Genomic DNA, 22,244 nt, shown 5'->3' with positions numbered 1-22,244 from the left:
TGCAGCTCTAGCAATTAGATCAGAGGAGAGCGACGACACTCGGTCTGTTCAGGATAGATCATGTATAATTCAATGCACACCGGCCTTAATTGCTTTGAAATTAAGCATTCGTGGCACGCAAATCTTACGCGGAAGAGTGAATTCAATAAGGACTTTCATGAGGTTGATATAAATTAAAAAGCCAGACATTATAAGATATTATAAATTTCAATGAAAAAATAAAATTATTTTTTACTTAAAACAGATTTATATCTTATTATGTTTTTGAAATCAGTGATCAATGGATTTATGATTTATTTTTAAATAAATTAGAGGTTTTTTTGTCACTTAAAAATTGCTGTTTTTGATGAATAATGAATTGATCATCTAATTACCTCTTTTGAATAAAAAAATCTATCACAAATGTCAGACAAAATACGTAATTTTTTCTTATTTAAACTGGAACACCATGGACCACATAATTTCAGTTATAAATTTTTCCCAGACTCATTTACATTAAATCACCTTATTTTCCTAAACGTCTGTTTTATACTAAAATCTATTTAGATGAATTTTTCTAAAATTTTGTTTACTTATCTTGAATGTTTACAATTTAAAATTTTCAGTGCTGGTTTTGTTTTTGGAATTTGAAGGTGCGCCCATAGACTGATTGCATACTCGGGTGATCCACATTCAATAAAAGAATGCGAGTTTTGCCTCAATTTGGAACGCTTGGCTAGGCTTAATTACGCGTCTCGCGCTCACTCATTTTTGTGAAAGAGCCTAGTGGTGGGTTTCGATTGGTCGTTGAGAGTCGCGTGACAGGAGGCTCGTTCAACAATAGCGCAGTATAATGACCGACTCAATTTAAGTACTTATTATGGTAGGGGAATATTTTTATTATATTTTATTTGTAATTCATCTGTGAATATATTACTAAAAATAATTAATAAAAAGTTTGAAAAAAATCGACGAAAACGAATAAATAAAATCACATTCGTCTGTCTATATTTTTTAGTAAAAGTTCAAAACTCGGATGAAATTATTCCTTCAAGCCTTATAAGTTTTATTTTATATGAAAAAGGATGGTTGAAAAATTATAATAAAAAAATACTGAATGGTGAGATTTTATTGACGTCATCAGGCCCCCAATTTGGGCTGCAAGTTAACCTCTGGAGCGAAGCATGACTTTCTAGCAATGAATCTTGGGCTGATGTAACATAACGGAGATATTTCGCGCCGATTTTCCTGCTTCGTGGAAGCCAATTGCTTTTCGCGTACACTTGCAAATTTAATAGCCACCCCGCGGCGATTCCGATTGCAAAGTGCGTTTGCAATCAGCAACTCTTTCTTTCTTCCTTTCTTTTTTTATTATTCCTTTGTTTCATCCCATTCTCCTGCTCGACTCGGATTACCTGAATTTTTATATTTTTAGCCAAAGGCGAAACCGCACCGCTTATTTATGGAAACCGCACCGCTCGACCTAAAATTAATTGAATGCGTTCCGGCCGAGTGGCTTTCGTTGACGCCCTCACGTCGATCTGCTTCTGGTGTGTTGGCGCATGCAAAATATTTACCACCATTATCGATCGAGAGTAAATTAAAAAATATACGCCGAGAGTGAAAAACAGGCTCAAAGGTCGCCGCTTCCGAGAAGGCACGCGAAAAATAAATATAATACTCACGCTCAACAATTGTTAAATGCATCAATCGTGGAGTAAAATTTAAACTGTTTGTTCTTGCGTGTAATTTATGTTACACTTTATTTTACTCAGAAATCCAATATATTTCAACACTTACTATTTTACTATTGAGTAGTAGTTCTTCAAAACAAAAATTAATTTTGTTTCATAAAGGGTTGATTATTTAAAAATGGGACAAATTGTTATTTCTTGTTAATTTTTGAAACCCTAAAAAGAAGAAATTTTGTTCGAAAACGCAAATATTTCTTCCCCACTCTAAAATGTTTGAAAATCCTTGAAACTCTAAACAGATTTTTCTTCTAGCTACACTTTGTATACTTTCTACCTTTTGACCTTATACCTAAAGAAAGACCAGTGGCCAGGTGCATTCAAAATTGAAATTTGTGAAGAAAAAAAAAATCAAATTTTCTCTAATGCTCCATGTAAAAGTTAAATCTGAGAAACCATCATCGCTTATTTTACTGGGGGATTTTTCTTTGCCTGCTGATATTTTCTAATTTTAAGAAAGCAGTAACAACTTTTCTACAATGGTTCTTACATTTATGGTAGAGGCGGAATGTTGATCAAGCATCAGCTTATTATTTAATGCTCTTCAATGTCAAATTTAAAAAATAATATTTTGGTTTTTTAACAATTCGTGACATGGAAAACTAACACACTGACACAGTGACCTATGTGTGCATTAATACGCTTATTATTAGAGTCCACATTCAATCGATCCCCTTTATCTCCTATGCAGATTTGGCCAAACTCGAAAGTTCCCAACGATATATTTTTTTTATATTCAGCCATGATTATTTGAGGCGATTTTGTTTACTCAGCAATCTTAGCTTTTTTGTAGAGAATCAAAATTTATTTTTAGGGTTACAGTAAATTTTAAATAATGTATGAAAAAGATTGAAAATTCTATGCAAAATATACGTTTTTTATTAAATTTGAATACCTGCTTTTATCAAATTTTTTCTTTCCAAATTGAGTTAGATATTGTGAAGTTTATCACATTTATTTTTCACATTTATTATCGTGTTTAAAAATATTTGAAAATACTAACACAGTGACCTATATGTGAGTCACCACAAGGCTTTCTTGCAATTGATGCGATCCCAGGAAAACTCAAAAGAAGATTATAGTTGAACTCAAAAGTTCTGATCTATATCTACTTTTTCATTTTAAACGGGCATGTTGTTGATTGTCATGAAAATTCAAATTTTACTGTTGTACTTATGATTAGGGCAATGTAATTGACACATTTATTTTACTGATATTTATCACAAATTTGTATTCAACAATAAATTTCTTTGGGTCGATCTAACTTCAAAAAACTGCTCTCCTAGAAATTCAAATGTTTCGGTTGATTAATTTAAAATCAATGGTATCATAAGCATCAAACAATTATCTTCAATTTTTATTTATTTTTTTAATAATTTTCATACGAAATTTCAGGAAATTGCAGCATTGACAATTCAATGACGTTTACCATACATCATCATAAAGTGCAAAATAATGGTATAATAATTAAAGTAAGATTTCAACTAATATTAAACACTTCATCTGCATTAAATTTGTTTTAGCACTGCCGTAATGCGCTTCAAATTTCCAGAAAAAAGTATTGAAAGTATGAAAATTTAAATGCTTTGAATTTGATTTATTCGATACTAATAATAAATGCTTTTGTTATCTATGAAGTTGCTTGCCAAAGTTCTTTTGTTTGGGCAACCTTTTCACCATGGGGTCATCCATCGGTGCTGCTGGGTGCAGTCATTCATTTGTCATTTGCTATTGTTCGAAAGTGTGTGTAGCGCTGCGTGTAATAATGATAATTTGTCTAGTGCGTAGAAAGAAAATGAAACTGGATCTAGCCGACGTGGGGGGCAGTGGGCGATGACGCGCTCCGCGTGAGTATGTGTGTGTGTATTTATGTGTTCACATTTTTTTCCTCGAGCTGCCCCTTAGGTTGATTGGCCTCTATTGTTTCTTAATTGTCGGCGCACTATTTTCCTTCTACGCACTTTGTCGCGCGCGAGCGTCGCAATGGTTGCATAAGTCACAGGTGCCCCCCCTTCATCTCGGCCTCTCTGGCCAGACATAATCCAAACCAGATCCAAACAAATAAAAAAGAATCGTGGAAACTTATTAATTATTTTAGAACAGTGAATTGAACTTGAAAAAAATATGTATTTCAATAAAAGGATTAAATTAAATTTCTTTTAAATCATTTTTTTATAGGAAATTTTAAACTCTTTTATTGATTGTTTCAATTTATATTCTAATCAAATAAAAAGGTCAACGACTTAAATCACGGCCGACTTGTTTGCTGCTTACAAAGTCAACTGACTCATCGAACGAAAATCGCCTGTTTGCAGATTGGGCAAACTTGTGCATACTGAAGCACTTTATAAATAATTTTTCCACTCCATCTGCTGATTTTGTGCTTAAATTTGACTAAATTTAAATCTGATCTGTTTCAATCGATTTAGAAAATTCTAAAAACTTGTATTAGTTTCATTTATTTATTGAGTTAAAAATCGCAGAAGCTAAAATTATTTCAGCTCTTATTTATTAAATTTTTAAAGCTTTTAAAGAATTTTATAATTTTTGTTTTTTTTTAGTAAAAAACCTCTATAAATTATTGAATGGATACAAAATGTCCAAAACGCATAAAATTTTGTCCAAGGCGAAATAATAAATCGAACGATTTGCACCTGTTGTGCCCGCGGCCGAAACGAAAACTGCATCTGTCCGTCTGTCTTTTTCTTTTTCGTTATCTCTCTCTCTGCGCGGAGCCAAAACAGGCGGGCCTAATTACACGAGCAACACACGTGCAATTATCACATTCCAACGAAATTAACGCTCGAGTGGCCCCGAAATCGAAAACTCCTGCTTTTCCCCTCGTAGCGCGTGCAAAAAGAGACAAAGGTCACCCTTTTCTATTTTTTGCGCATCTGATTTTTCTACTACACACCGATCGGGGGATGGAAAACAACGACGCAATTTCGGCACCCCCAGCTTTTCCTTTGTTGACACGCTGAGCCGATAATGAGCATTTGCTTTTAAGGTGATCAGTTAGATCTACCACTCTCGCCCGCGCCCTTTGCAGGCTTCCCGTTTGCACAAAGGCAGCCGTACAATTTTTACCCACACACGAGTTGACAGTGATAACCGTTGTCTTCTATTTTTTTATTTTATTTTATTTTTTTTTTTATTCGCTTTGCTTTGAAATTTGGAAATTTCAACTTTCAAAGCGAATTTAAATTGGACCAAAGAAATGAAACTGAAGTTAGAAATTAAAAATAAATTATTTTTAGAATTGAAAACAAAAACATTTGCCTAAAGTAAAAGGAGAGGAAGTAAGGATTTTTTGACAGTTTAATTAATTCTTGTCATTCTGCGCCTCGTAGAGCACAAAAAAGTATAATATTTCATGAAAGAATACATAGTTATCAAAAATTAATAAGGATAAAATACAATAAAACAATAAAATGAAATAATTTAAATATACATGTATTATTTAATATGTATATTAAATAATTTAAACGTAAAATCATCTTAGAGAGTTAACTCTTAGATTATAAAAAATAAACAAGCAAATTGGAAACTTTGCCACTCTGAAGAAGCCAAGCGCAGAAAAGTTACGATCCACGATTGGTATTGTGAAATATTTTATTGCGTTTTATTTTATTTTACCTCTAATTAAAAGTATTGAAGGATTAATTTAATTTAGCTGAAGAGTTTCACTAACATTCTGCAGGAAGTTCACAAATGAATCTTTGGCTATTGGAACATCCATATCTTCTCAATTTATTGTCCCTACTCGGTTGAATTTCTGCGCATCCACTTTTCTTAGCAGAGGCATCCCACCACAAAGCGCTATCCGATGCCAAAAATGTACCATCTTGCCAATAAAACTCAGGTTGGCCTGTGCTCCCAAAGTCTCTTGCGGAGACCCATGAATCACCCTGGCCTGGAAGTAATGTTTTATTATAACAATAATTTACTTCAATACAAGTTTTTTTCCGCGTTAGATTTTGCATATTTCCAATTTGTGTTGCCATTTAAACCATAAAAAATAACGTTATTTACCTAATCTTTTAGTTTCATTCCAAACAACGTCAATATCAGCCTGCGTTTTTAAGTTAGCCAGGTGCAACCCCTCCTGAGAGCAATAACTTTTTGCAGAATGCCAATTCCTTCTAGTCTATAAAAAACAATTTTATTGAGATCAAGTTTAGTGGCGAATTTCAGAAAGGGAAATGTAAACTAACGTCTAGAGTAGGAAATAAGTATTTTTTTCCATTCGACAATCTTGTTAATGCAACTGATTCTGGAAATTAAAACATAAATTATTCGGGAAAACGAATCAGCAATCGCGTTACTTACTGGCCTTCAGGCAATCTAGTGGAGTGCTGATGATCTGAAAATTTTGGAATGTTGATACACAGGGGATAATATAAAAATCCTTAATTCTTGTTCGAGATGAGTTCTAACCTTTTCAAAGTTTTGTCTGGAGGTGGCGTTCAACAAATTGAGCTTGGTCATGAGACTATTCACATCATTACTGCGTTGATTGTTGGCACTGTTTAAAGCATTGAACCAATTCTTGGCTTCATTCCGACTCTTCTGCAGTAGCCCGCTGGTCATAGTTAGGTTTTCCACAACCAGCAAGAGCAATTTTTTGTCACTCAAAACATTCTCTTGAACTTGGCAAATCTGTATATTACAGAAATGTGTTATTTTCAGTTAAAATTTTTTGACTGCCTTTTTTATATCGAACCCTCCCCCCCACCCCAGCTGAAGTTTAAGAATTTAAAATTGTGTATAACCTTACAAATCTTACAATTCGTGACTGAATGAGAATCCCCCCATTTTCATCTTCATATCGTCTCGTAATATTGTTACTAAAATTATGGTTGACGGCTGAAGGAAATGCGCTAGCAAAAAAAGGTAAAATAGAAATCATTTTGAATGTTTCATTAAATCAAATATATGCTAGAATAAACAACTTATGACTTATGCAAATTTTCAAAGAATATTTAATTAATTCCCTGACAGTTGAAAAAATGTATATAGGAAATTATTTGCAATTTTTACTTGAATATTTTAGGAGCTGCGGTATTACTGGAGAGAAGGTTCACGCGAACTCTACGCGATTTTTCAGAGACGTTTTGGAAGTACTTCTTAATAATTCATGGACATTTTTTAGTCTTCTTGTTGAATGATAAGATATGTGAATATTAGAAAATCAAGCTCACCTTGTCAGAAAAAAGATAGAGAAAAATGTTCACAGCTACAGCACTACAGATGTATACGAGGGCCGTGACAACAAAAGCGGCCCACAAAGCTTCTAAGCCCTTCTTTTTCTTGGGCTTTGCAGCCCGCTTTGGCAATGACGTCGGCATGGCCAATGTGAGAGGTTAATAAAATTTACAACGAATTTATAAGTTTCTTGTTTCTACGCATTTCCTTTGCGGTTTTAGATTAAATTAGTCCAACAAATCGGATTATAATCCAATCAAATGAGAGCAAAAACAACAAGCAGGAATTTCCTGTGCCTTATCGATGCTTTTTTTTATTAAATTAATAAATACAAGCAAGTTGGAAAAATAAAAGAAGTGCCAGCAATAAATCGAACTCTTTTTTTTCCATAAATGTATGATGTGAAATATGAAAAAAAAAAAATTATTAAAAATGTAAAAAGCTATTAAAGATGCAAAATTTTTTTTTATAAAATTAGAGAAAATATTGGATTTCAAAGATTTATTGTATTATTTTGTTGGTCGAAATATTCATGATGTTTAACTCGTAGTCGTAATCTATAATAGTCTTGAGTTGGAATTTAATTTATTTTCGTAAGTGGTTGGCAAAGTTTGCCTCGAAACAAGAGAGCGAAAAAGGAGCAGCATCTCTGGTCTTCTTTCTTTCTACTTCACCTTGCTGAATGTCACGCGCGCACATGCAAGTGATTGATGTAGATACAAGCCGAGGAACAAACACTTTTTGTCCTGCACACGGCATGCACGCCATCCATCCGAGCAGGCGACCGGGTTGATGATAGCAAAGTTGATTGAGGCGCGATTTCGCCGCCGGCCGCATGACTCACTCGTGCTCCAGCTACACATAATAAAATTTCCATCGCAAACTCGTAAAACGATACACCTGTTGATAAAAAAAGGAAATTTCGCTCCAATTTCAAATAGCACAGAATCGGAAATTGCAGAAAAAAATCGTCGTCGGCAACACGCGAGGCTCGGATGCTCGACAGGTTGCATAGCTTCGCTATCTGCGCCAACTGTCAACCAAATTTTCAAATTTTTTTAAAACTTCTTAAAGTTAAAAATGTGGAAAATAAAATAACTAAATGAATGGAAATGCGATAGCGCAGGGTGGTTACGTAAGTCAAGTGTGTGCAAAATAATAAGAGAAACCGCAGCCGAGACTTGAGAGGATAAATGAAGATATCGCATGACTCTTGCAAAAGTACAACTTTTAAAAATTATTTGCAACAGGCAAGACCGTCTCATTTGTGGTGGGCCTTGCTGAAATAATAGCAGATAATTTTTTGTTAAAAAGCGTATTTTTTGTTCCAATAAATTGTAAAACATTTTTTAGTTAAATTTCATTTTCAACTCATACACAACACAAAATTTAATTTATGGATCCTCCATTAAAACTGTAGGTTCAAGCCATAATTGAAATTTGCAAAATTTAATTGTCACATTCAATTTCTTAATAATTAAACTTCTATTTAGAATTATCCAACTTTTCTAGAATTAATATCTTCTTTTATGAAAGATTAGAAAAATCAAAACTTTTAGTAATACTAAAATTTTCCTAGGTCAAATCTTTAACATTCATTAACACTCCATCAATATAATCAAGTATTATTTTTTTAGATTACATTTCTAAAATTAATGTTAATTAAATTTTTTATTATGTCCAAGCTGAAATTCAAGCAGGTCCGGATTCTGTCCATTTTTTGGAATCTTCCAACTCTGGAGGATTTTTTTATTATACTTTTTTAATTGCCGCCGATCCAGAGCAGGTGTTTTGATGCCCCGGGGCCTCGATCTCGGCGGCCAGACCGCCTGGCTGCAGCGAGACCATTATTTTTTCCCTTCCTCTCTGTTCTCATAGTTGGTCCGTCCGTTCGTCCGCCGGGCTGATGAATGAATAATTATTCGCGAAACCGCACTCACTCAGTCGCAGGTGCGCGCCGCCTAGGGGGATTGTGTTTTGCGGCCGGGCGCATACGTCAAGGTGACTTTTACACATGCCAATCTTTGTTGCCGAAGCCGAAACAAACCCTTTTCCTTTTCTCCTCTGCTGACTGAGACACTTGTTGCTATATATTCGTCCACTTGATTGATTGCAGTTTTGTTCGTCCCGTCTCCTTTTGTCACGTAGGCCTCGGCCAAGCTAAAAGCTACGAGGAAAAATGTAATAAAAACTTCCGTTAAAATCAGTTAAAATTTTATAATTTCAATTATTTTCTAAAAATAAAAATAATGAAAAAAAAAACATTGTGTGGTTAAAACGTTACTTTGGAAAAAAAATCATATGAAATTAAGTATCATTTAATTCCCATTTTTAGAGTCGCGTCACATTGTTTTTAGGAAAAATTATTACTATAAAAAATGAATTTTTAACTTTTTTACCAAACCACTAGCTAGAAACAAAAAATAAAATAAATACATCAGCAAATTCAAAGCAGTTGGATATCCCCAAAATTATAAAAAAAGCTCGTTCTCAAAAGAAGTTCCATTATTTTATTTTTTCTTAATTAGTGATTTCCTGTATTTACATTTTTATACATAGAAACAGATGTGGTTTTAACCAGGAACTTTATGCTGTTGCAACACTTTTTGAGATTAATAAAAGATTAAGCATAAAAATAAACAATTCTCTTCGAACCATCACAAAAAAATTGCCTTTGTCAATTTTTACAAGGACTTGATTTGGCCAGATTTGGCTTATACCAATGAGGAGTCGTCAATTTTCGAATAGGATAAAAGATTTCTGTTAAAAAAAAAAAAAAAAAAAAAAAAACACACAATTTGAATGCATTTCATCGATAATAACAATAGCTTGGGCTGGTTTAGTCTTTTGAAGTGCCCTTTTTAATACTTCCTTGGAACAGAATAATAAAACTGAAAGCTTTTAAATTTTCAGATCACTTTTTTATGGTTGCAGAGAAAGAAATTGGTTTTTTCTAGAGAGGTAGAAATAATTGTTAAATCAGTCAAAATATTTTTTATTTTTCTCAAAGGTAATTTCTATAACTGGCCAATAATTGTTTAATTTTAATATTTGAGAAGTAATGAAACTTCTTGACTAGTAGTGTTTACCATCTGCAATACTATAATATTATTTCATAGGAATTAAAACATATCAAAAAGTTAAGTTTCGCTCATAGAAGTTAAAATTAAATCGACTTCCTGTAAAAGGAAACAGTTTCAGATTATAAGGATTTCCTATACTTGGAACAAAAAACCTGCCGGACTAAATCTTATTGCTTGACATAACCAATAATTAAAGCTATTTTGAGTGAACGTCAAGTACGTGCGAAAAGCCACATTGTATGCGTGTAATTACACCTTTATGAATTTCTCCAGGATTTTGAGATTGTTTCGCAAAAAAAAGGCAGCGGGTATAATAAAACGAGCGGTGTCAGGGAATTTGGCCTGCAGTGATTGTGCATGGAAAGCCAGTTCGGTGCGTGCTGCGTTGTGTGAGTGATGCCCTTGGTCATTTAAGTAAGAGCCAGTCGCCGCTGTGTCTGCCGTGACCGCGCGCGAAACGTGCAATTATCTTCACTCACTCGCGAGAGATCGAGCCAAGGAAAATACCGCGAAAAAGGCAGCCATAATAATTTCCATGCTCAACTGGTTTCTTCCAACCGATTGATCTGTAATCTTGTTTTACTGACAGCTCAAATCATACGTTTTGAGTGGGATTTTTTTCAAGTAAATAAGAGGCAGAAAAGATAATTTACATAATTCCATTTTCTGTAACAACGTGCGAGTCAATTAAAACTAATTTAGTGTATTTTTCATATTTTTAGCAGAAAGAAAAAAACAAGACCCGGAATCTGTATTTATTTTTAATTTGCTAATGAAGTGGGAATGTAACCAAAAATAAATAATAATATTAATAAAAAGACAAAAAATTTGAGATGTAACAATTGTATTTGCTGATTAATAAGCGTATCCACAAATTTTATCATCATTGACATATTATTATATACTTAACTTTTTTAAAAAGAAATTTATATGAATTATGCAACCTGCCAGGCATGTGTCATTTGATTGAATCGGAATTCGCCATCGCTCAATTAAATGACTCAACTAAATTATTAAGGAACTATTTGACCTTTGCAGCTGCCAGATGTGCTGAGGTTTTCCCCCGAGAGTAGTTTCTCGTTATCGAAGGAAACGGCCTGCCAATCAGTTCAACTTTTATTACGACAGCAATTATGGAGAGTTTCCTTTAGGCGCTTTAAAATTTATATGTCTTATTTAATAAGGTTTTATTTTATAGAATATTATTCAATAAATAAAAGTTTTTAAATTGTGTAGATTAGGAGTGCGCCTTATTTCTTGGTTTCATAAAGATTAGAAAAATTAAAGAATTTTGAATTTCTGATATATGTCTGCTAACTAAAACAATTACAATTTTTAGGTAGTTCATTCGACATTTTGAAATACTTAAAATCACCAATTACATTTTTAATTTACCTGCCCTAGTGTTAAAATGACAAATTATAGTTGGACTTTTTTAACTCTCACTTTTGAACAAACAAAAAAACACCTTAATCAAAATATATTTTAAATATATAGATAGTAATTATTTCATATTAAATATTTAAATACATTAATATTATATATTTATTACTATGTACCATAAATATTTATCGATACAACACATATATAAATTTTTTGCTTCAAAAATTGAAAAAATCTTGCAAAACTTTTTTTTGTGCATTCATAATTAAGATCATAATGCGATTACTTTAATAGTTGTACTTGATAATTTTTTGTTAAATTATTAAACTATTATTAGCAAAAGAGTAAATCTATCTGCGTCTCTGATGATGTTCTGATTGAGGTGCAGTGCAGTGGCCTGCAGCTGTCAACCACAAAACCCGAGAAAACGAGCATCATCCACACTACAAATATATAACTATTAATATAGCTGCTGGTATTTCATTCAATTATTTTAAGTGAACGCGTGACCTTTGTTTGTCACGCAACACCCTGGAAATTTCCATTCAGCCTCCGGTCGGAGTCTTTCGTCTTTCATTGAGCCCTCTCGAAATCTATATATTCCCACCCGCGATTACGTCACGAGATCTCGTCTAAAGAGAAAGAAATCAGAACACTCTACTTGATACTTTTGTCGGTTGGACACTTGGTTCAGTGAACCCGCGGTCCAACACGTAAGGTTAGGTCAGCTCGCTTCTCTCGATCGCAGCTCGTCGACTTTCTCTGCGGCAGCCACGGCCGTGCAAAAATTCGCCTCGGGCTGACGATTAATTCCCTAACGACCTGACCCACTAGACGGAAAAAGGGCAACTTTGTGCGTGAGTCAGCGCGCCAACTCGAGCGGCCGATGACCCAAGAGGGCAACGCCCTGAATCCAGATCAATCCGTCAAATTAAAAGTTGCTGAATTAATGAATTTTAAACAACTTTAATAACAAAAATAATAATTTAGCTAAAAAGAAATTATGAATATGAATTTTATTATTTGTGGACTAACTATAGAAGATCTAATTTTTATGCCGCGTGTACAGAAAATGCGTCAGCAGAGAAGTTTGTGACCTGTTGTGCACGCACGTCGAGCAGGTTGTATATCTAAGATCTTGACGGCGGCTGTCTCAAAATATTGTAAAAATTATTTTTATTTACAAACACTGCTCAAGAGTTTGATGCGGTTTTCATGTAACTTAATAATTTACACCAAAATTTTGGGTGGTATAGGTTTTATTAGATGATTTAAATGATTTGTCACTATTTTAGCAGGAAGATTTTGAGAGAAAAATTATTTTAGAAAATTTCTACAAGTCGTCAGGCTACTCGAAAAATTCTGCCCAAAAATCTGGAAAATAATATCCAGCCCTACACGCTTCGGCTCCATAATTCATGAGCTTTCTCGGTGGAGGTCAAAAGAACATCATCACACATCACATCATGAATCAATTCAAGATTGTGAAATTCTCTACAAATTAAAAATTTTGCTTTGTGAAGCGTGGAAGTAGAATAAGTCAACACAAATTCGTGCGGTGATCATTAACTGTGAATCAGCCTTGCTTAGTATAATTTTGTGCTGGTATCCTTTTCTCTTCATCGATTTTCAAATTGCTAACGTATAAACGTACGTAATATCCAAACTATATGGAATGGATTATTTTTTGCATTAGAAGCTCTCGGGACACAGAGAGATTTTTTCGCGCTACTTTATTTAAAAAATCCCGAGAATTCTCAGCAGAGTTAACAGATCATTAAAAATTACCAAGCTTTAAAATTGACCATTAAAATTAGGCTTAAATAATAATTTTTAGTTTCAGTTTTATTTTTTAGATGAATTATTTTTCTCTTTTATCTTAATAATTAAATGCAACCCTATATATAAGGTCTCTATTTCATATTGCGGACTGTTGTTCATAGTCATTGCAGTCGAATTCTTCCGCGCCAGCTGGTGAGCGAAACATTGAGCTAGATTTTTGTTTTGTTATTATCCTGACTATCCAGATTCGAGTGATCCAGAGAATACACTCATGTACTCTAATTTTATCTCTTGCTCTGTAAGACAAATAATTTTTTTTAACCAAAAATTATTAATAATTTGATAAATCAAATTTTGCAGCTCTAAATGACGAGGAGGAGCGATTTGGACATTGGGCAAATATAATGAACGCCGCAATGCAGAAGTGTTGACCGCAAGTGTGTATATAGAATGAGAGGTGGACAAGATGATTTTCGTACGCGGCGGCTGTCCAAGGGCAGTGTCCTCCACCCTCGCGGCCGTGCTCTTCCTCTTTCTCGTGCTGCTCGTCTTTAGAAGCAAGTCTCTGTACGAAGACTTCCAAAAGGCCAATCGACTGCAGAGCTACGAGAAATACGTTTGTTTTTACTTTTATTTCTTTTGCCAAATTTGTTATATTTTCAATAATATACAGATGGAGGAAATCACAGAGCTGCTGGACCAGGCAGAGGACGGTGCAGATTTCGGCAAAGGGCAGCTTCAGATGCTGGACGCTGTGGTCGGTGCCTTAGAGAATGGTACAAAACCCAACCTCAGCCCTCTACCTGCTGGCTAACAGGATTGTCCAGCCTGAAATTTTTTCCTTTGATCCCTTTTTGAAGAAACACTATGCCATAATATAAATCGCACAAACAATTGTAATTTTAGGATAAAAAAAATTTGAGCACTACAATGCTTTTTGCGAGTTGACAACGCCCAGTGATTTTTGAATCTCTCACACAAATAATTATTATTTTATAAACTTACAGGAAAAAATAATTCATCTCACGCTTTCATATAAATATGTGATGCATCGTTAGCAATTTTTAATTGTTGCCTGCAAGACTGAGAACTGATTTAGCTTAGAAAACGGGTATTTGCCTTGCAAATGTAATGCCTTTTGTGATCAGGTTATACTTTCATCAATGTGCTTAACAAGATTACTTTTTGGTTTAAAATCTTTAATAACCTTGGCATTAAATTTATGTGTCAATCAGCTGAAATATCTTGAAATCTACTGTGTTAAATTTTGATGATACATAGTTAAATTGAGAAAATACAATTCTTTTTATAGCTTATAATGTGAAAAATCTTTATTTGTAAGTGGCTAATTTTACTGCTAGTCTGATGGTTATGTTTTGAAAATATGGTTGTATTTTTGTTGTTGCTGATCATTTTATTAGAAAATCCAGACAACGATTTTCATTCCTCTTAAATACGCACACCGAAATTTATCAGAAAATATTATTATCCATAATAATAGTGTAAGATATACTATTTACTTCTAGGGATACTAGGATTGACATGTACGAAAAATATATTAATAAATTTTCATTTTACTTAATGAACATTTTGAGTGTAATTATTTACCTCTTTAATATTTCTGAAAAAAAAAACTTAAACCACCTTAAAAGAACTCAGCTTTAATTAACATATACAATTTATGGGCTTACCACAGCGGCCGAGTCTCTTTTGATTTCTGGCGTTTTAGCAGACACAGACATCAGCTAGTTGTACAACCTTTCTTCTCGTTTTCAAATCTCAATTTTTGGTATCGACTGAGAAGAACAAATGATAATAAATATTTTTGCTAGTTCATGGCTATAAAAAGTCATTTTTTTTTATTTCTTGAACAAATCAGTGTTCAATATTTTTATTTTGTTACACAAGCTTCATTTCTGAGGAGGTTTTCGCAGTCAAGAAATTTTCGGTAATAAACCTGACCATATAATTTCATAAAGATTCTTTTCCAGCCACGTGTATACAGCAGAAAGTAGCAGAGGAGTAAATAAAAAATAAATATATACAAAGAACAGAAGGTGAAACAAAATTTCATAATGATAATAATTAATACTCTTCGTTTACATTAATCATAATATCAGAGAGCTGCTTATACAAGAGAGCCGACAAATGTATAACGGTAGCAAGGTTGTTTTTTATTTGGGGGAGAAAGAGAGATGCAGAGAAGAAATTCGATTGAGGAGAGAATAGCAAATTAGCTGATTTGAGGGTATATCATATACTGTTCCATTATTACTTCGAGTTGAGCATGTGAGTGTGTGTGTTCAAAAATACTATTCGTAGAGTGTGTGTAGCATGAGTTAATTAATTAATTAATTGTAGATTTCAATTGTTACAGGATGTTACTGTCTCTCAAACAACAACACATTACTTGGTTACTTTGTATATAATTGTTAGTACATAATAATTACTTAAATTGTTTCTCAATGTGTGTTAAGCGCGTTAGGTATTTCCGAGTTATTTTTTTTCTCTCTCTGTCAGTGAAAAATACATGGCACAGATGTACAAACTAGTGATTAATCGGTGTTAAAACATAAATTATGTAGTTTACAAAATAACTGGCAAGTGTTGCAAAAAGTACATTATTGACAAAAAAGGGTCTGCCTGAAATTTTTTCAAAGTACTACAAATTCATCTGAGAACTCCAATTTATTGCAATTGGGCCAGAAACCTTATATTATATCAATTCTTGTGCCAAAAACACAGATGAAGAAAAACTAAAATAATACTTCTTGTCGAAAGGCACAGATCATGGCTTGTTTATAATTTTTTCATCTTTCAAATCGTTGCTATACATTTTATTTAATTTTACATCTTAATTCGCTCTGTACTCTTTGAGAATTTCCTCAATTAGTGTCCTTCATTAATATCCTGCTCGTTCAGTCTTTAAATCTTTTCAAAAATAATTTTCTTTGTGAAGTGCAACTAAAATAATCACATTTAAATTGCTCTACTGGTGCGCGCGCGGTCAAACTTCCGAGTTCCACATACGGCTGGTCTTCAAAAAGGGAGCTATCACATTTCAATCTTATTAAATTCCTTTCCAATAATAATTTACGCAAACAATAAAAAGCAAATTTTTTCTGAAACAAAGATAAGTAGTGTGACATGGAAGATACTGAAATTTACTAACAGGTTCGTCTTTTTTGTCACGGCAAGAAAAATGTGACCTCATCAAGCACTGAGATAAATTTCAAGAAAAATGCTTGCTTGCTTAAAGTTATCTCCCGAATTTCAAAACATAAATAGATTGTTGCCCAGTTTTGGCTGATAAAATTTTCCAAGCAAGTTCAACATAACCCTGACTCTGCGAAACACTGATCACTAATCCAGCACTTACAAAACTCCAAATTCTCTTTTATTTTAGTCTTTGATTCCATCAAAATACTGTCCGTCAAAGTCTAACCCTAAATTAATTACTCAATACGTTAATCAATTAAAAAAAAAGAGATATTAATTATAAAATACAAATAAGCACAAAAATGAGATAAATCTTCAACTGGCAACAAGCAAGAGCCAAATAATGATATATGAATGAATTCTTAAGCAAGTAAGACTTACAAGATAATTTACGAAAAACGCAATGCATAATGTGTAATTACAGTAGTGTATGTGTATGTAGCATTAATATCTCAAAAGTCATGGACAAGTGGTGTTAATCTCATTAAGTATCAATAAGCACAGAAGTATTACTCAAGTGCCTTACTAATCAATTATTGTATTCAAAATGAGTAAAAATAATTAAGACGTCATCCCCGTTCTGTTGAGAAACGACTGAACTGCTCCATTAATTTTGACTATTTTTATCAACCCAGTATAAAAGGTGAAATAAATATAATTAATATAATGCAAATGTTGATTGCAAGTCGGGTAACTGCGATAAAGACAAACCAGTTTCTAATTGTAGCATTTGAGAATCCCGACGCTTAAAAAATTTATTTTAAATAGGAAAATGTAGTAATGATGGTGGGTTATTTTAAAGGAACTTGTTAGACTATGCATGAAAATAAAATGAGGTGATGATAAAACTGGCAGGGTTGTGCATCATAGTCAAAATTATTGGAGAACATTCGTGTCGGACGACAAACTCTGTAACAAATAATGGCGGAAAATCGTATTTTTCTCACCACGTTATTGCTTGTCAATAAATAATCGGCGTGAGTGACGCAGAAGGTCCTCAATTTTCACCTGCGTGTCTGTGTTGTGATGGCTATTATCACAGCTGAGAGATTCTGCCGACGGTGAAAAAACCGGCGGCAGCCTCTTCCGGTTTTCTTCCGTATGTGTGTAAGAATAAGTAGCTACGACCGAGAGTTGTTCGATTGATGAGAATGGCGTAATAAATTAAAACGGAGCGTTACGAGCTTAAGTCTAGGCACAGAGAGCTGCAAAATAATTTCAAGTCATTGGGGCCGAGAGAGACGGACGCGACCAGGAGTTTTGAAATGGAATGTCTTTCAAAAAAAGAATAAAATGGTCCACTCAAACTAAAAAATCTCAATCAACTGTAAAACATAACCTGCGGCGCGCCTCTCACATTTGTTTTTGTTCCACAACCCCAATTTCTTGTCTAGAGTATTGAAAAATCTTGATGAGTATTGAGAGTGAGAGGGCGGACGGCTGGAGAAAAAGATTCCAAACTTAAAAATAACAGAGAGACGAAGAGTAACAAAAGATGGCGGCAGATCACATGAAGATTAACTGCAGACGGGTCGTAGTGTTCTTTTTTAGTGTGCCTAGAGAGAGGAGGTGGTGGTGGTTGCGGCCAGGTTGAGAGGGCCCTCCTCGTGCTCCTCCCTCTCGTCGTCCGACACGTGCAACTCGGTCTTGACGGCGACCAGGGCAAGTGCAGTGCCATCCTCGTCGTCGGCGTCCTCCAGAGAGGCGGAATCTCGGCCAGTGGGCTGAGAGGAGTCTGATGAGGCACGAATGGTCAAGTTGGGCAACATTGGTGAAAAGAGGAGTGACTTGGAGATTTGCATGTGAGACGATGGCTCTGCAAATGTGATACAAAATTTAAAATTAATTTTTTTTTTTAATAAATATTTCCACACAAATTGGTATATGTTGAGATCCATTGTGAATAATTCATTAAAATTGATTGAAGGTAAAAGTAATGATTTAAGAAAAAAGCTTAAATGGAAATAGTCGCTAAGGGAAATGAGGCTACAAAAGTACAATAGAGCTTTCCTCGGCGCCAAGAAAGCTGATTTTGTATCCTCAATTTGCCTTAGCATAGCAATCCCAGGTCTGTTCTTTACATTCAAATTACATTTTTCTTCAATAATAACCTTTTTTAACTTATTTCGTAAACTTTCAGTTCGATAATAAAAGAAAATTGACCATGAAAATTCTCATATATGAATAATTCAGGAATAATTATTGTAAATATTTGGTTCTAGAGATTAATCAACACAATCTTTACTCTGAACTATAGAATGTAAAAAAAGATAATGTTGAATTTCAAATTTCAATCACCTTCAGCTTCGGGAGGACTGACAGTGGGATCTCCGTTGCTCTCGGGGGCGTTTCTCGTACGCTGCCGCTTGGGCCGCCGCCTCCTGGTGTGGATCGTGTCCCTCCTCATGGTGACTGGCCTATTTACACCGTGCAGTTTGAAGTACAGTCCGCACGCATTGCACACCATGTCGCCTTCGGCGTTCCGTCTCCAGATGGTGGTGGTCTTGGTGCCGCAGTTGGTGCAGCAAAGGTCCACCCGTTTGGCCGCCACGCTCGGCTGCTTCTTAAAAATGTTCCAAGGAGGACCCTTGGCGCTGGACAGCTGCGAGAGGAAGTGCGGCTCGGCGTCCATGGCGTCTGGTGGCTCCGGCTGTGCCTCTTCCGAGTGCTGCTCCTGCTGGTGGTTGCGACTTGCTTGCATTGCCAGCAGGTCGGCCACTGACACACCTGGGAGGGAACTGCCGTCCGCCCGTCGCAACTCGATGCCTGATGAGGACGTCGACTTGGAGTTGGAGGACGAGGGAGCCATTTGGGTCCTCGAAATGAAGGTGCGAAGGTCAAAAGGCTGCGTAGGGTGATTCAAATCTTCATCCTCTTCTTCATGTTTTAATGTGCTGAAAAAGTTATTTTAAATTAAATTGGGCTAATCTTTAAGATATCAATTTCAAATTTAAATTGGAATTCAAAAAGATTAAACATGTTTGATGATTTCAATGCATGTCATAGTTATTGTAAGTAATCTAAAAATTCTTATTTTATTTCAACAAACCTCATGTTTTGTAGCCAAATGGTGTTTTTCTGGAAGTCTCGAACAAATTTTTCAGCCTGGACACTCGCTTCGGACGCACTGTCCGCCTCGCCAGTCTCCGTTTTCATTCTCGTCCCACTGTCGGACCACTTTCTTGTGAACTTGTGTAGCGCTGGCAGTCTGGAAACTCATGATTAATATTTTCCTTAAAATAGATTTTTTCTTCCTACGATTTGATGGGGTGCGGCGTGTGCTCCTTGTCACTTTCGTCTTCCCTTTCCTGGTCGCTGCCCATCACAATTTGCAGCGCTCCTTCGGCCTCCTCTGGCTCCGAATCGCCCTCAGGGGGCGCCCCTTTTTCATCTTCGTCAGGCGGCTCCTCACTCTCGACTTTGACAAAACTCATTGCGTCGCCTTTTGAAGGCATGTTTTCATCTTCGGCACCAGAACTGCCTTCATCTTGCATTCCTTGAATCCCCTGGAAACAAATTTTAAATGGTTTTATGAATCAAATAAAATTTCAGCTTTTTTATTGAGAAAAAAAATCTGAAATGAAATACAAATTCAAAATTTATCTAGAGCAAATAATTGCATTGATTGGTTATAATTAAATAATTACCTGTCGAGAGATTGATAATTGCTGGGTGTAATTCAGGTATTGCTTCAGAATGAGATCTGACTTGCGCGAGACCTGCAATAAAACGATTAGATCGTTGTTATTTCGGCAACTTTTGCTGCGGCGACGAGAATTCGTTTGTACCTCTCTGAAGTCGTACAGCACATCCAGTTTGTAAACACATCTGTGGCATATCAAGGATGGCAGCAGGTCGTGTTCAGACACCTGAAATCAAAACCACAAGCACACACAAAATGCATCACTGTTTTCCAGTTTGGAGTACAAAAATAAAATAAAATAAGGCTACTGTCAATCTGAATCCAAACCGTAAAAAATATCACAATCCGATGATAGAAAATTCAGAGAAAGGACTTTTTATTTTTTAATATAAAAAAATGCTCTTACTTGCGACTATTTTTAACTTTAAAGTTAAAAAGATTATATTTATATTTAAAAATAATAGAACACAGTTAGAAAAGCAATGTTTTTGCCAAATTAATTGACTAGTATTATCTTTCCGCTCACAAAACGTCATTCATTTCACAAAATTTAATTTTCCAGAACAATTCCAAAGAAAAAGATTGTAGTTCCGATGAATATGATTTAAGTAATGTAAAATAGTGAGGGATTTAATTAAAGCTATATAAATTCAAAAGTAAGCAAAATTATTTTCTGTTTACATTTGCATGGAAGGATAATTTTGATTCATTCTCAATCAATTCTAGTAGAATAAAAATTTAAATCTAAATATCAACCAAAATTTTTTTAAACCCTAACTGACATAAAAGGTTTTCATTGTTACTCTACATATCGAAACTGGTTTGTCAACAATGTAAGTGATTTTGATTGTTTGACAGCTAAAGCAATTTCGTTCATTAATCATTTTGACAGTGGTCATGTTGAATGAAAGGGAGCAACAATACTCATGCAAATTTAGGCTTTTAGATCACCTTTTTTCCTATCATTTTTTTTTCACAGTTAAAAAATTATTTATTTGTAGATTAAATAATAATTTGAATAAATGCAGTTCTAGTAACTTTTGCTCGTCTTTCTTCTCATCTGTCAAAAATTAACGCTCCAATTAATGCAATCTTGCGGTTTACATGATGAAGAATAAATTCTCTGTCGTTTGAAACAATTTTGCCTTCGCAGAACTTTTGCCGAGTGCTTTAAACTGACAGCTGGCCAATGACCGAACGGCTGATTCTCCACCAAATGGTTTCTTTTCGCTTTGTTTACTTTTATTCCGCTCGAGAGGGACACGATAAAAATCAATGATTTTGACGTAATTTACGAAAAAGAGCCAAATTCTCACCGGGATCAATTAATTTAGGGCATTAAAATAAAATAATTTAGAGAGAAATTTTATCGCGACGAAATTGAAAGCAGCCGTTTGTTTAAGGTTGCATCACACACGCGAGACAGAAGGAAACGAGCTCTCAGGTTTGATCAGTCGGACCGATTATAGAGAAACCGTCTGTCGAGCGAGTCAAATAAAAAAAAAACACAACCAGGAATGAATTCACGGCCGATAGGAAAGTAGTGTGGCGGCACAATTATTTTATCTCAAATCGCCAATGGCAGGGAAATCTCAGTGGCGACCTCAAGACTGGGTTATCAAAGTCGGGGGCCACGGTGGCCCCCCGCGGCCGGCGGCTCAGGGGGCCCGCGGGAGGCCGACCAAATTTAGCCTCTGGCGTTTGCTGATAAAAGCAGGGAGAAACGCGATACATATGTCACGGGCTAAATTTAGATAAGATAAAAAAGCGGTCGGGGGGCGCTGGCGGCGCCGCCTTCGGGCCCCCGGGGCCCTTTTTTAGGCCGTGGCGGCGGCACCGGGCGCGTCACCCGGGGTCTGCGGCGCCCGTAGGGGGCCGACGGGGCCGAGTTGCGAGCAGATGCGTACCAGGACGGAGAGACACGTCATGATTTTGAGAGGAAAGTTGCGTTGGGAGCCCTCGCCGTCGAAGATGGACAGCTTGACGCCGTCGCACGACAAGCACAGGCGGCACAGCTCGTAGAATTTGTTCGGCACGCTGCACATCTCGTATCGTCGGCGGCCGACTCCTCCAACAACACAAACACTCGCTCGCTCGCTCTCACGGCTCACACACACTCCTTCTTCGCTTCTTCCTTCTCCAAACTCGCTACTCGCAGCCGCGCTGCTGCAGCATCAGCATCTCTTTTCTTTCTTTTCT

At 35.4% G+C, this 22,244-nt stretch overlaps 2 protein-coding genes across 2 annotated transcripts; both read right to left on the bottom strand.

The window, feature by feature from the left end:
• Window positions 1-5,037: 5,037 nt before the first annotated feature.
• On the bottom strand, window positions 5,038-7,110 carry LOC132197108 (uncharacterized). The gene is made up of 6 exons (XM_059620183.1): window positions 6,932-7,110; window positions 6,168-6,389; window positions 6,060-6,093; window positions 5,945-6,003; window positions 5,763-5,877; window positions 5,038-5,643 (listed from the first exon to the last, which is right to left on the bottom strand). Exons 1-6 carry the CDS (start codon window positions 7,076-7,078, stop codon window positions 5,417-5,419), a joined length of 804 nt encoding a protein of 267 aa, XP_059476166.1. The 5' UTR covers window positions 7,079-7,110; the 3' UTR covers window positions 5,038-5,416.
• A 7,878-nt stretch (window positions 7,111-14,988) lies between these two features.
• LOC132196663 (uncharacterized) lies at window positions 14,989-22,244 on the bottom strand. Its single transcript, XM_059619458.1, has 7 exons — window positions 21,953-22,244; window positions 20,191-20,271; window positions 20,050-20,121; window positions 19,661-19,908; window positions 19,452-19,610; window positions 18,701-19,296; window positions 14,989-18,218 (listed from the first exon to the last, which is right to left on the bottom strand). The coding sequence occupies exons 1-7, from the start codon at window positions 22,088-22,090 to the stop codon at window positions 17,959-17,961; spliced, it is 1,554 nt and encodes a 517-aa protein (XP_059475441.1). The 5' UTR covers window positions 22,091-22,244; the 3' UTR covers window positions 14,989-17,958.

The sequence above is a fragment of the Neocloeon triangulifer genome, unplaced genomic scaffold (assembly GCF_031216515.1).
Source record: "Neocloeon triangulifer isolate White Clay Creek 2 clone unplaced genomic scaffold, ASM3121651v1 ptg000012l, whole genome shotgun sequence".
In the NCBI taxonomy this organism is placed as follows: Eukaryota; Metazoa; Arthropoda; class Insecta; order Ephemeroptera; family Baetidae; genus Neocloeon; species Neocloeon triangulifer.
This window is presented reverse-complemented; position numbering and strand designations above follow the sequence as displayed.